Genomic DNA, 15,638 nt, shown 5'->3' on the forward strand with positions numbered 1-15,638 from the left:
TAAATTAGAGGTGATGGTGACTCTCATGCTTGGCCTGCCAGATCACCAGATCTCTCTCCCATCGAGCATGTCTGGGATATGATGGGAAGGCATCTGGCACGGAATGTTGATGACCTCGTTCGACAATTGGAGCGAATTTGGCAAGAAATACCGCAAGAGACCGGTCTATGCCACGCCGTGTGGCAGCTTGTATCCAGGCTAGAGGCGGGTCAGCACCTTATTGAACTGGTTACTGTAACTCTGCAATAAATTATTCAATTGTTCTGAAATTTTAATCATTTACTATTCTGTACATTGTCTTCCTATCCAACAATTTTCGTTTCAATCAGACAACTCCTTCTTGGTGCGTCGATTTTTTTGTTAACTTTTTGAAACCACTAATTTAGACGAAAATATTTACACACATATTTGTAAACTTTAAATTTAAAATGTAAATAAAAATGTTCTCTGGTTGCTGCAGCAGAAAACCTCAATTTTCTCATTGAATATTTTGTGTGCTGCTATGTTAAGTTTTAATACCAACCTTTTTGAAGTTTTATATCCTAACAATTAGATGTCTGTTGCACCTTAATTGTTTAATTCATAGGTGCACGTTAAAATTATTGTAGCCCGAATTTTTATCATTTATTGAATATTTTTAAAAATATTATTAATAACAATTAAATATTTTTAAAAATCTATTTCTTATTTGAATTTGTAATTCAATACTTTTGTTTTGTACAACTTGGTAAAAATCTGACAGTAATATTTAATGTTCCCTCAAATATAAAAGAGTCCTACATAAAATTTTGATAAAGTTGCGGCCCGCCATTTGATTTGTGTTTTTAATTGTGGCCCCCGGGCTCATGTAAGTTGGAAACCCCTGGTATATAGCGATTGAGAAGTCGATGGTGATGAAGTGAAAACTGTTTCTTTGGAAATAAATGTCTTTCCTTTCATGACGTTGAAAAAGAACTTTGTTAAAGCAAATCACGAAATGCTATAAATTTCATTTGCCCTATTCCTGAATAAAAAGTGTTTATTTTGTGTTAAGAGATGTTCCAAGTTACCCCCGATATTACGAATCATCTTCGATTTAGCTATTTTCGACAGCATTTATAGACTCATCATTTCACGTCATAATGTAATTCAGAATGATCATCGCTGCAAGGACAAACTGTTCCAACAAATTATAAAATAAGCCGGTTTGGCGAGATGGAAGAATGCGGTAACCCTTATTCGCCAATGGCTCTTCTTTCTTTCTTCTTTTTTTTTATTTTTTATACTTGATAACTAATTCTGCTTAACACTTAACTTCATTTTATCCTTTTTTTAATGCTAAAATAATATGACAATAATGAAATTCAGTGAAATTAAGGTAGATATGAAGATAGTCTTCCAATAAGAAACATCTATATCAGTTTTGCAGAGCACAAAACAATGCAAACTTGCATAATAAATTAAACTTTCAACAAAATAATTTAAAACAACACAAATTATATGATCATTAGCTTATAAAAAATAATAAGCAAAAAAAACACATAACAGGAAAATCACATGATATACACCAATAAAGCATTGATTAGTGAATTTACAAATTTAAAAAAATCATACATCAAAATACTGAATATATATTAAATAAGCATAAGCAATACAATAAAAAAGAGCAATATATCAAAAAAGGAACATANTATAATATATATATATATATATAGATTTATATATCGTTCTGGATTTATATAAATATAAAGTTAATATTATATAAAGATATTAAGTTAAATATAATGTTAAAGTTATATTAAAATAAAATTATAATTTATAATTATTATTACCTATGTGTAAAATTATATTTTACACATAGGGATTTTTAGAGTCATCAAAGCTGTAATATTCTCCAGTTATGATATGCATTAAACATACTTGAAATCTTATGTATTAAGTTTACTCATAATTTCGAATATTAAAAGGCATTTAATTTCATCAAGGATTAATTTAAAAAGATAGTTTTGAATAAAAAATAAACATTTTAGAACAAAAGTTTTGAACCGATTTCTATAAATGAGAGTTCGTTATGTAATACTTGTTTAAATATTCAAGCAAGCAATAATCTATTTCTATAGGGATTTTTTTTATTAAACTTATTCAATTTCAGGCAATATTCTGAAATGTACAAAAACCAGGAGAGAATTTTAATTAAACCAGGAGAAACTGGCAAAATCCAGCAGCATTTATGACATGTTTTTACTTTTCTATTTAAAGCGGTTAAAAACTATTTGTAGAAAAAATAATGCACACTTTGTAGAATAGAATATATTTATTCTAAGAAATATATAAAGATGTTAACTTAAATATAAAGTTAAAGCTATGTTAAAATTAAATTATAATTTATTAAATAATGATTTTAATAAATAATAATTATATATTAAAATTAAAGTTATATTAGTAATATATAAAGTTAAAGTAATATATGAAGATATATGAAACTATATAAAGTTGTTTATATAATAATAATATGTAATAGTTTATATAAAAAGTGTATAAAGTTCGATTCAGGATATATGTTTGCATGTGATAATGAAGACGTGTTGCAAATTGGGTGAGTTTCTTTTACTACTTTTTTATGACTGTATTCACGCGATTTATAATTGCAAACCTCGAGTCGTATTCACGCGATTTGAAATTACACATCGCGAGTCGTATTCACGCGATTTAAATAACCCACCTCGAGTCGTATTCACGCGATTTGAAATGACACATCTCGAGTCGTATTCACGCGATTTGAAATGACACATCTCGATTCGTATTCACGCAATTTAAAATGACACATCTCGAGTCCTATTCACGCAGTTTCACATTTCGAGTTGTGTCCGCGAAATTACCTTTTACAGCTACCATGAATAGGAAAAACTCCAGTAGATTTTACGAAATAATATAAACTTCATGATATATGTTTTACACATAGGGAATTTTAGGGATTTTTATAGTCATCTAAATAGAAAAACTGCAATATTTTTCAGTCACGTAGACATTAAATATGCTATGTATTATGTTCAATCATAATTTCGAATATTAAAAGGCAATCAATTCATCAAGGATAGTTAAAAGATTTTTTTAAAATTAATTTAAGAAGAGAGTTCTGAATTAAAATAAACAATATTTTATAACAAAAAATGTTTTGAACTGATTCTGAGCTAAGTTCTTAAAAAAAAATTTTTTTTTTTTCTTCTCTTCTTATTATGTTTTAGTGTTTAATACACGCATAAATCTACATAAAGTATTTCAATATTTGGTCTCCGAAATTATTCAAAGGAAAAATAGAAGGAAGGAGGGGAAAAAAAAAAAAACAGATACCACCCTGAATAACTTCGTCTGAATCTGAATAATCTAATCATCTGCCCGAGAATCAAATTTTGTTTTCGGTTTCATCTCCTTTAAATTAATTATTTATGATTTTCTGAGAGATTTTAAAAATTTGAACACAGGAATTTTTTATATGAAAATTTTGAACTAAAACCTGATTTACATAAATTATTTTAGTTACGTGCAGTGAGTAAGAAAGAAAAAAAGATAACTTTTCCTTCTAATGATCGGATTTTCACGTACTAAAGGAGAATCATCCAAAAGCATACTTCCCTCTACAGTCAACGCTAATCCATGACATTCTTTTCATAGTCATGATGTCTCTCATTGGCGCCACATATTCTGCACTAATTTCAAAACATTTTTAAGCCTACACCATTTCATAAAACATAAATTAAGGAACTTTTTTTCACAGAATTTTAGTGTGACTATAAAAAACAGTATTTATTATTTACTAAATGTTATCTATATATATATTTCTCTTACACGGCACCAAAAAAAAAGCCTCATTACAACTCCCCCGAATGGCAACGTTAGAAAATCGACCAATGATTGCTGCTAAAAATGTCACATGGCAAATGTCACATGGGGTGGCTCAACATATAGCGCTTTTAAAAATGGAAACAATAACCAGAGTGAGCATTATCAGGTTGTTCAATTCAGATTCATGCCCTAAAAACATGATAATATTTAATTTAAACTGCCTCAACATATAGCGCTTTTAAAAACTCTATAAATAAGTCACAAGGTCAGACTTTTGAGAAAATCAGTTTAGTATTGACTAAACAAGCTTTTAGTCATGGACAACTTTATGTTGGCCTGTGTTAAATTATATCTAAAATTTATGTTTAAAATTAATATCAATAGATGGCGCTGTGCCAATTATTTACTTTCTCATATTTGTTATTTTTTTTCCCCCTCTTGTGCTGTCCATATGAAATAAACGTTGTGTTCGTTTCTCCTGAGTCATATTTATTTGGGTATCCAAGTATCTTTAGAGTACAGATTTAATAGCCTGTCAAGAGTTAAGTCATTTGACAGCCTTTCAGTAATTGCTCCAAGATGCCAAATCTATAATTGTGTTTTCAAAGAAATACTAAATGCTTAGTGTTAATTTCTTAGAGCTTTGCAGAAAAAAATGTTTTTTGGAAAAAATTTAATTGAAACTTCTATCGGCAGTAGGCACGGGGAACTGCCAAAATCAAAACTCCCCGATTAGCGACCTCCACGTGGTATTTCTCGGGTAATGCTAACAGCCATGCATTTTAATTCATTGTATGTAAAACATCCTTATTTTGTTCTAAAATGTTATGTACTTTATCACAAATGTTAATTAATATAGAAATTGATTTCAATAATGCTGATCACCAAAAAATATTTCATTTGGCGATAAAACAAATTTTTGTGTTCTTGAAAATGAAAGACTTTTTGAGGGTTATTATCTCACAAGGAAAAGTTAGGGTTTAAAGTTTATATTTTTAAATAATAAAATTTTTTTCTAAAACTTTCAGAATTTCTAGCATTAACTAATTTATTATACACATTTAGTTGAATTTAGGTGAGTAACTGCAATATTTGATAATTTATTTTGCTAATATGTTTCTCATTTAGCTAATGTTTTGATTTTTTCACCATGTACAATCTAAATAGCTAATATACTTTTTTAAAAGCCAATAAGAACATTGATAGAATTCTTCTACATAAGTACAATACTATGTCTTTGATGATAAAATACTATGTCTTTGATGATAATATACTATGTCTTTGTGCTAGAACATTGTGTTCATTGGCGAGCGAGCGCAGCGAGCCATGGTTCACGGCGTGAACCACATACGATTGCGTAGTAATTCTCGGGGGTTGGCGGGCGTTAGCGAGCAGGGGGCGGAGCCTCCTAATTATTTTATAAAACTAGAAGTAGATTAAATTGGGTATTTCTAAAGACGGCATTTTTTTTTCAGTCTGATTATTATTTGTAAAAACTTATTTATTGTAATTAAAAAATCCACATTCTAGAGTTATTTTGTAATATTTTTTATCATCTTTGCTCACACCATTTTATGAAACATAAAGTAAATTAAATATGGAATTTCTCTAGACATTTTTTTATTTTGTTTATTATTAATTGAATATTTACAGCAAAATTAGTAAATTTTGATTTAATGCAGTCACATGCTGGGAACTAAACAGGACTAGGAACAGCATTCTTTTCGTCACTCATTTTTTTTAATATTAATTTATTACACAATTTAATTGTACATAGGTTGTTCCATAATTGCGAGATCGCCTTTTTTTATTTTTTAGAATTCTTGACAATCTAAGAAAATCTACAGATAGGTAGTCTTAAAGTAACATTTTAGAAAAGATAATTATTAAAGATTGACAAACCATCCATTATAGAAAATGTAGCATAAAAATATTTATAAGCAATTCCTTTTTAACACATTTTTAAAGTGTTCGCTTTTCGTTCGATATCATTTTTCACTTGCAATTATAAAATTGCATTTGAATTATTTAATTTTGCTGTGATAAATCAGGATAATTTTTTTTATGAATTTTCATCACCTTCTCAATCAAACATTAAACTTTTGACAAAAATTTTAAAACTAGCGAAGAGTAATGTTTACGAATTTATTTTTTTGAATGTTTCTAAAATATAAATGGAACAGTTGTATTCATGGAAGCACTTTATAACAAATAAAACAGCTATGAAATAATACTAAGAAATTTAAATAGCGTGCAATAATAGATAAGACAGTTTTTGAATTTCTCGAAAAGTACCTAGAGGATTATTTTATAACTTTCCAGAGTATTATTATATAATGAAAACAAGTATTATATATAACATCTTAAGCCAGAAAATGTAACAATCAACTTATTGGACACTTTTTTATTAATTGTAAGAATTGCATAAAATTTCGTAGGCTTAGCTTACATATTTATTAAAATATGTACATTTATTTATATATATACACAGTCCAGTCACATTAATGGGACCACCTGTCAAAAGCATTAACCAGGCATCTGCTCCGGAGTCCCATGCACAGCAACGTTCACTGAACCGTTGTTGAGGATACACTCTTGGTAGCCCCTTGGTTCATCTGGGCTGTCAGTTGCTCAATAGTTCCATGTCTATTTGCACGAGAGCATCTCCGTAGCCTTCGTTCACCTCTGTCATCTATAGCCCGTGGTGGACCACATGTGCCACGCAGCTGATTTTGGACAGTACCATTTTGCCATGCACGGTATACTTTTACGACGGCGGCACGCGAACAGTTCACAAAATTGGCCGTTTCCGAAATGCTTCCCCCCTTGGCCCGAAAGCCAATAATCATGCCCTTTTGGACGTCGGATAAATCTCTACGTTTTTGCATTACGTCAACGATTGAAATGGGACATCCTTTATATACACTCCACTGTAATGTGCTGCCCCCTGCCTTCTCTAATTGTTTATTTCACGGTGACGTCGAAAGTTGGTGGTGGTCACATTAATGTGACTGGACTGTGTGTGTATATATATGTATATATATATATATATACATAACCTACGTTTTTTTTCTTCTAAAACATCAAAAATATTCAATAAAATGAAAGTTTTAGGAGCAATTTTTAAATAGCAACAAGCATAAAAAACAAGCATTTTAAAATTTGAAAGAAAAAAAAAATATTGTTTTAAATTGAGAAATACATACTTTTTAAAGTAGTTCTTTCCCACCGGCGCAGAAAAAGAAAGTTTTTTTTCCTTCCTGATTTTGCAGTATAATTTTTTGAAGATATTCAAAACGGTTTTTCTTTCACAAGTTGTAAAATACAATTCACGACAAAATTCTGAAGAAAAAAAAAAGTTTTCGTTTTATTTTTTACCCCGCATATGCGCAATTTTTAAGGATTTTTTTCTTTCAATTTTAAAATTATTATCTTGTAATTAATTAAAAATTGCTTTAAAAATTGGGAAAAAAAAATTCAATTTCATTGAATATTTTTAAGCTATAGCAAAAAGCAGTTACAAATAATGCCCAAATTTGGGTAGTGTATGTTCTACATTAACATAACTGTAAGAGGACCCATTGCACTCGATCTTGAAATAGTAAAAAATTCTTTTGATTGAGGTATTACCTCATTATGTTACGATAAGAAAACTTAAGTTTATATTTAATTCATTGTTATTAACCTAGATTTCCGATAGACAATTCTTCATGTAAGGGAATTTATTTATTATACTGGATATAACCTATATACTTACTACTCAATAAGTATATATATACTATGTACACTAAACCGTCTAGAGCAGGGGTGGCGAACCTTAATACACCAACGCAGGGGCGTACGCAAGGGGGGGTTAGGGGTTTAACCCCCCCCCCCCTTGAGCTCAGACAAAGTGAATTTACAAAATAATACAGACAAAAATAAAAATTTTAGTAGAAATTATGCGGGTTATTATTTTTNTAAAAAAAAAAAAAAATATTTAATTCATTGTTATTAACCTAGATTTCCGATAGACAATTCTTCATGCAAGGGAATTTATTTATTATACTGGATATAACCTATATACTGATATACTTACTACTCAATAAGTATATATATACTATGTACACTAAACCGTCTAGAGCAGGGGTGGCGAACCTTTATACCCCAACGTGCCATTTTTTTTCTAAAAAATTGCTTAATGAGGTCACAGACGTGCCGTCAAATAATTTTGACTTCATGATTGTTGGGAAAATAATAATACTAAATACTATCAATTCAAAACTCTTAATTTACATTGAAAAGAAAATACATTTTGCAATGTCTCAGTTATACTCGTAATTCAACTTAAAGTAACACCAGTATGACTTCTGTTATTGCAGATTAAATGATAAATAACTTATATTAGGTTGTAAGATATTGATTTAAGCAGGACGCCTGATTTTTTTGCTAGTTATTTATTGTTAGCTTGTTTTGATGGTCATTAATTGTTTTTTTTTAGCACAAATTGTTAATTTTTTTATTAATAATTGTTTATTATTTTGTTTGTTTTTTGTGAATTTTAATTTAATTTTTACATATGCTTCATAGTGTAATAACATTTGTGTAATAACAATTCATAGTGCAATAACAATTGTGATCGATGGCGTGCCCAAAATATTGTGTCGCGTGCCATTGGTGCGCCATCCCTGGTCTAGAGGAAAAAATATTCTGAAATTCTATAATTTTTATTTTTTGGTACATTGAAAATTCGATATTTGTCCTAAAAAATTCATACACATAGACATTTTAATTTAAGAATTAAAATTCTCTTTTTTTTATCAGAATTAAAATCTTACTTTTGTTAAATTTTAATTTAAGAACTTAAAGAATTAAATTAAAGAAATTAAAATATTTCTTGCTGAGAATGCAATTTCTATTAAAAAATGCTTACATGAATGTAACCGTAATTTTCTTTAAAAAAAAAAAAAGATTATAATATATTTTACAAAAGCAGGAACTTATGTATTTTTAAATGAATCTAAATCCAAACAAATATAGAATAAACTTTATTTTAAAAAGAAACAAAAGGCTGCCGACGTTTCGGAATAAAAAGAAAAATTTTACCCTATAAAAGCTTCTCCGAAAATAGTTTAAAATTCAATACTATTTATTATTCTCATTCAATTTTTTATAAGTGAAATAAATGTTTTAAAAAATCAAATGTAGACCTTGTAAAAATACTCTAAAAGTAAATATTTTGTTTTTAATTTTTACTCGGATCTTTTAATAATATTTTTTTTTCTTCAAATATTTGTTTTTATTGCACTTAAAGGAAAGAGTAGATGAAACAGGTTAATGCCGTCAATCTCAAGGGTTTCTGGTGATGACTTCAAATATGATAATTAGTAGTTAGTGCTAACTATTAATTAAGTTGAGAAATCAGACACAAAAAGGTACTTACTCTGAATAAACATTTTTATTTACGTATTTGGATTCCTGACCCTCAAAATTTTGAAAAAATTTGTTATAAAATTTTAGGTTGTTAGGAAGTTTTACATATTTGGCGTCGTTTCAAAAAGAGGCCAAAGATTATCGCCATAACAGGATTAGAAAGTTAATATAACCAGCAGCGTAATCGACAACAGAGAAACACTCCATTGCTAAGCAACCAAGCTGAGAGAATAAAAAAAGAAAAACAACTTCGTTTTTGTGTTAGTTCGGATCGGAGAGGCGTTTTTTTAGTATTTTTTATGAATAGTTGACAAAAAAATATCTTGAAATTTTTAGGCAACAGATTTTTTTTTAGTTAATTACTGCCCAGAACGCAAATTTTAAAAAATTTTAGTATTTGAGCGCATGAATTTTTTATAAGGAATTATTTAAGTAGTTTTTAACTTCTTTAAATATGAAGATTTTATACTAAAAACAAATTTGCATTATTTTAATTATATGCCGGGTTGTAGGGCAAATCACGACCCAAGTCAAAATTTTTTTGATGGTTTATTTTGGTTTCAATGCTATTTACGATGGTCCAACATCATTTGATAATCACCATCATCCAACATTTTCCATTATGCGTTCATGGTTTTTGATATGCCAACATCCTTCCATCATTCCATGATGGAAAATGCTACTTTAAGACTATGATGTTAACCATCCAGAGAAGTTTGATTCTCATGGACCAACAATCCATGATGGTTCGTGATAGTCCATGACGGTTCCAACTATACGTTTCCATGACGGTTTAATGGGAATCCAGCAAAAAAGGTTGCTATTCTTCTGTTAACTCTATCATAAATCAGTCCGAATTCCTACTTTGGGTTGATGGTTTAGTTACCATTGAAAACTATAATGGTTCATAATGGAATTATTAATGGTTATCATCAAGATTATGTTGGTCCATCAATGGAAAACCATGAAAAATATTGACTTGGGGGATCCTGTATAAAATATGTAGAAATTATAATGCTCAAAGTTTTATATATATTCTTTTTTTTTATAATTGGAGAAATTAATTAATGTTACGTGACATTTTAAAAAGATTGAATGTTTAAGAATATTGTTTAAAAAAATCGTTTTATTCCCCCAAATATAACGATAATTTGCAAAAAGTATTCTGAAACGGATTTTCTTCAATTTGTCTTAAAATGTTACGATCAGGGTAATTCAAAATGAATAGATCGATTACAAACTATTTAATAATATGTCGATGAGTCAGACTTCCCTTGGTCACACGGAAGAATTTGTGCACTCACCAGTCGCTTTGAGTTCTTAAACTGTTTTGATTGAGTGTTTGCCTTCTGTTAGAGGTGAACCCACATCCCGCTTGCACCGACCTCAGTGCTGGTGTGAGTCCCCTACGTGGTTTTCCTCTCCGTGTAACGTAAATGCGTGTCTTCAAAAAGGTAAATTTCTTCCAGGAGTTCCATCTGGATTGGGCTCAAAATGACAAGGACGTTGACTGTTCAACGACGGTTCTAGAATTAAATAAACGCCGCTGACCAAAATGATGCGCTCGCCATTTTCACAATATTGAACTCGCTCAAGATTCCTTACGTAAAGAAATGTTCCGTCTATATTAATCTTCTCATTTTAAATAGTTATAGCTATTTGTAATCGATGTATTCATTATGAATTTTAGTTCAATTTTAATCACACAAATGAATGACGTGAAAGAGACAATTTTCACTCAAAGGAAAAATGGGTTCAATTTTTAGAACTATTTTGTATGACACTCTCCATTTTACACATTTTTCCTTTCATAAACGGTTTTATTTCTTTGACATTTCTGTATGGATTATAAGACTTTTAAAAGTGTAAATCTCGTTATTTCTTTCCGCGTTCTTTTAAGAGGAGTGTGTGCTTCTTTTATTTCAAGCAAAGTATTTAAATTGGATAAAGACGAGGCGTTCTTATTAAATTATCTACGCTTCTTTAGTTTTGTCTATTATTTCTATGTATTTAATAAATAAAAGCTGTTCGTTACTGCTATGGAAGCTTTCACCGACCCGATAAAATGTTCTCGTGGCTTCAGAACAAATTCGACCCTCTAAACATAATTTAGAATTTTTTCGATCCACTAAACGTAATTTAGAATTAGTTCTGCTCGAACAAGAAGAAAAAAAAAAGAAATATAATTTTGGGGATTCGGTCTTATATCGCCGAAAATTTATGTTTCGATCCACTAAACATCCAATATATATAATTCTCTTACGTGGCTCCGAAATTTTGGCTGTATTTTTTTTCCGCCGGTGGCAACGTTTGCTTTGTTTTGTTTACGTTACTATTTCTCTTACACGGCGAATCGACCAATGATTGCCGCTAAAAATGTCACAAGCCAAATCTAGCTGAGGTGGCTCAGCATATAGCGCTTCTAAGAACGGAAACGGAAATAACCAGAGAGCATCAGCTGCGGCAATCTCATACTATTAGCTAGGCAGAAGTGAGTAGTCTTTGTCGATAGATCTCTACTTTAGTATTTTGTCGAAAGCGCTTTTTTTCACGAATTTATTTGACGATTTTTGATTTATATCACGAATTATATTATAGCACATTTCTAATAGGTTTAACGAATTACATGTCATTTATTTGAATTCAAATTTATTTTAATGACTTAGTATTTACTAAAAAGATGTAATTTTTTTTTAAAAAAAAATTTGTTATATGGATTTGAATGATTGTTTTGAATTCTTAGAATTTTGTGCATTTGCAATGTACCTAAGTTAGTAGCGAGCGAAGCAAACCATATAAGATTGCGTAGCAATTTTCAGGGGTTGGCGAGCGTTAGCGAGCAGGAGGTGCAGCTCACTAGTAAATTAGAATTTGTCCTGTACGAAAAAAATGCATGTGTAATACTGAGGATTTGGTCTCATATCGCCGACAATTTATGTTTTGATCCACTAAACATAAATCAGAATAAGTTCTGTACGAATGGGGATTTGGTCTCGTATCGCCAACTTTTTATGTTTCGATCCACTAAACTAATTTAAAATTAGTTCTGTACGAATGGGGATTTGGTCTCGTATCGCCGACTTTTTATGTTCCGATCCACTGAACATAATTTAGAATTAGTTCTGTACGAATAGGGATTTGGTCTCGTATATGTAATATTTAGCATTTGGTCTCATATCGCCGACAATTTATGTTTTGATCCACTAAGCATAATTTAGAATTAATCTATTGTTTTGCATAGAAAATAAATATTGGGCATTTGGTTAACATCGCTGATAATCATTTCACTTTTTAAAATTATTTGACATTTAAAGTGATTTTATATTGGGGTTATTATAAATGTGTTATTAAATAACTTATGTGGTTACTGCTGATATTATTTGTGTGGTTATTGCTGATATTATTTGTAGGGTTATTGCTGATACTTGTTAATATTTAAGTGGTTACTGCTAATTCTTACTAATGCTTACTTGTGTGGTTATAGCTGATACTTGTTAAAACTTACTTATGCCGTTGTTGCTGCAGGGTGTATAGCATTTTTAAAAATTGCCTAAAGGTGCTTATTTTTGATTTACATTTTTTAAAGGTGCATTTTTTTTATTTGGGGTTAGTAAAAAAGGCTCAATGTTCTATCTTTTGAAAAGAGATTTTTTCTTTGTCGTGTCAATTGTCGTTCTAAATTACAAAAAATATATCATTTTCATAATTTTCTCTGCAATATTTATTAGAAACTAGTTATTTTATCATGATTATGTGAAGTTTGCAAAAATGTTTTTGAATTTTATTGAATTTATGTTCATATATTAAGAACTTTTAACGATAGAAATATTTTTAAAATGTACTTATTTTTTGTTGAAACGCACCCTGTAAATCTCGCAGATAAAATTTTCACTCTCTTAGTAAACAAAAAATATCGAGAGTCAGAAATAATATTAATTTTTTTTGCAGCTCTGGATCTGGCCCGAAACAGCAACGTCCAAGACGCATTCGTGATCGCTGTGGAGCAGCAGGCGAGGGAACGCCTGGAGAAGTTATCCGCCTTGAAGAAAATCAAACCGGTCGACATGACGAAACTGTCTCAGGAACTGAACGAATGCAGCACAGCAGCAACGGAACTGATCGAGAACAATCCTATCTACGTCACCACTGTGCCTGAAATTCACAACGCCACTCTCAAGAAAGATGGACGCCGTGATCAAAACGACCAGGAGCTGGAATTGAAGCAAGAGATTGTGGACGACGAGACACCCTCTTCACCCGAGACTCCCCCGAGAGAGAGGCTCTTGGTCGAGTCCCAAAACGGAATAGCCACCCGTTTTTCTCAGGAGTGTGTATCGGTCGAGACTCTATTGCCAAAACAGTTTAGGCCTAATGAAAGCCATTTATTAGACTCGAATTGTGTAGTTTCTAATAATAATAATAATAATAATAAAAATGAATCATCCAGGACTCATAGAGAGATGGCTGTGGATGTGCCAGATTGCTTTGTGGGCATGGCCAAAACCGCGCCAAGGTATCCGCCTCAAAAAGAGGAGGGGCATCCAGAATTTTTTATCAACAGTGATAGCTCTTCGAATGATAACTCTTTACTTCATCATAGAAATACTGTAAATAGATACAATGCTAGTGATATTCCAAAATCGACTCTTGATTCTAAAGAAGCTACTGAAGATCAATTGGAAAGGATACGAAAGTATCAAGTGAGTCACTTGTCTAATCTTGAAACATGATTCATGATAACTGTGCAAAATCTCTACATTTCAGAGTTGCCACTCAATAGGGAATTCAAAAATTACCTCAAATAGCCTTTAACATGCAGGGAATTTGGGGGTTTTCTTTAGAAACATACAGAAAATACAGGAAAATTTTTCTTATTTTCGTCTTTTAAAAAAAATGGTGACAACTCAAAGGGGAATTTTTCAGGATAATATTTCAGGTTTCACAATCTAGTTCATTCACTATAGCCTTATTTGTTTTCAGTATGTCCAGCTGTTCCTTATTGGAGACTATATTGCCGAAACAGTTTAGGTCCTAAGAAAGCCATTTATTAAGCAGCCAAGACTCGCCTACGTGTTGTTTAGTTTCGAATAACAAAAATGAATCATGCAGAACTCATAGAGAGATGGCTGCAGGTGTTCCGGATTGCTTTGTGGGCGTGGCCAAAACGGCGCCAAGGTATCCGCTTTAGAAAGGGCAGGGGCATACAGTTTTTTTTAGCTAGTGTGATAGTTCTTCATAGAAATACTGTAAATAGATACAATGCTAATGATATTCCAAAATCGTTTCTTAATTCTAGAGAAGATAATGTTACTGAAGAGCAGTTTAAGAGAATATGAAAGTGTCAAGTAAGTCTTAATCCTGAAATCTTTGTGCAATATCTCTTAATTTCAGTTCCGTGCATTCCTTGTTGAAAAGGGTTAAACATGATCAGGGTTACCACTCCACAGGGAAATCTGCAAAATACAGGGAATTTAAAAATCATCTAAAATAACAAGGAAAGTGCATAGAATTTTGTTTATTATTTTCGTCTTAAAAAAAAAAAAAATTGGTGACCACTCAAAGCGTAATATATGGGATATTTAAAGATGATATTTCAGCTAACTATTTCATTTCTTTTACTAGCATTATTTAAATATGTTCAGCCTTTTCTTATCCGACCCGCCAGTGACATTCAAGAACTTGGCCTTCAACATGTTCTGCCAGTGGTGATTCCCTTCAATTATAACATCTCCCTCCATAGAATCAGTTTTATTTTCTTCATTACAAACTGCATAATGAGATGGTTGGACTGAATGTAAACAAGCTTCCTAAAACCGCAAGAGAACTTCCGATGTATCCCTCCGCTTACGTTATGCTTAAGAGGCGATATGTGATATTCTAAGAAGTTTTATTTGATTTGAGTTTAAATTTACACGTAATTTTATCATTCATAAGAAATTCTTGTAATTTATAAATTCTAACAGGTCGTGAGCCTGAAACACATTTAACAAAATTAATATCACAACATAAATAAAAGTATAAGGTTAGTCTTGTTTTGAGTGTTATATTTGTGTAAAATAGCACTGTTTCATATTTTTGGGTTGCATCGTAACTCCGAATACATTTGTTGTCTGTTTCGTTGAAGTTTAAATTGAAAGAATGGATGGGTGATTGTGTAAAGCTAAGGGTGTTGGCGCTAGTGGTAAAATTGCTCTTTCAAGACTTCCGGGTTACTGCTTCCGATATATTTTAACGCTGCAGATTGAAAAAACGCGCCACCATATCTTTTGCAGTATTTCACATGTACCGAGTTCTTTCTTTCAGCCTTTAAACTTCAGCCAGCATTATCATATTAATATTATAATCATTAGAATATTTTCTAATTAGGCTAACTTAAAAAGATATTTTTGGCGACATTTTATTCA

The 15,638-nt window shown here is 30.8% G+C and overlaps 1 protein-coding gene across 1 annotated transcript in view; it reads left to right on the plus strand.

Moving 5' to 3' along the window:
- Nucleotides 1-2,563: 2,563 nt before the first annotated feature.
- Nucleotides 2,564-15,638, plus strand: part of LOC107440586 (protein PALS1) — a gene marked incomplete at its 5' end in the record, with an annotated part of 71,449 nt that continues 58,374 nt past the window's right edge. Inside the window, 2 exon segments of the mRNA XM_043038525.2 lie at nucleotides 2,564-2,575; nucleotides 13,183-13,934. Coding sequence (XP_042894459.2) covers nucleotides 13,299-13,934 — 636 coding nt within the window.

Source organism: Parasteatoda tepidariorum, chromosome 8, assembly GCF_043381705.1.
Source record: "Parasteatoda tepidariorum isolate YZ-2023 chromosome 8, CAS_Ptep_4.0, whole genome shotgun sequence".
In the NCBI taxonomy this organism is placed as follows: domain Eukaryota; kingdom Metazoa; phylum Arthropoda; class Arachnida; order Araneae; family Theridiidae; genus Parasteatoda; species Parasteatoda tepidariorum.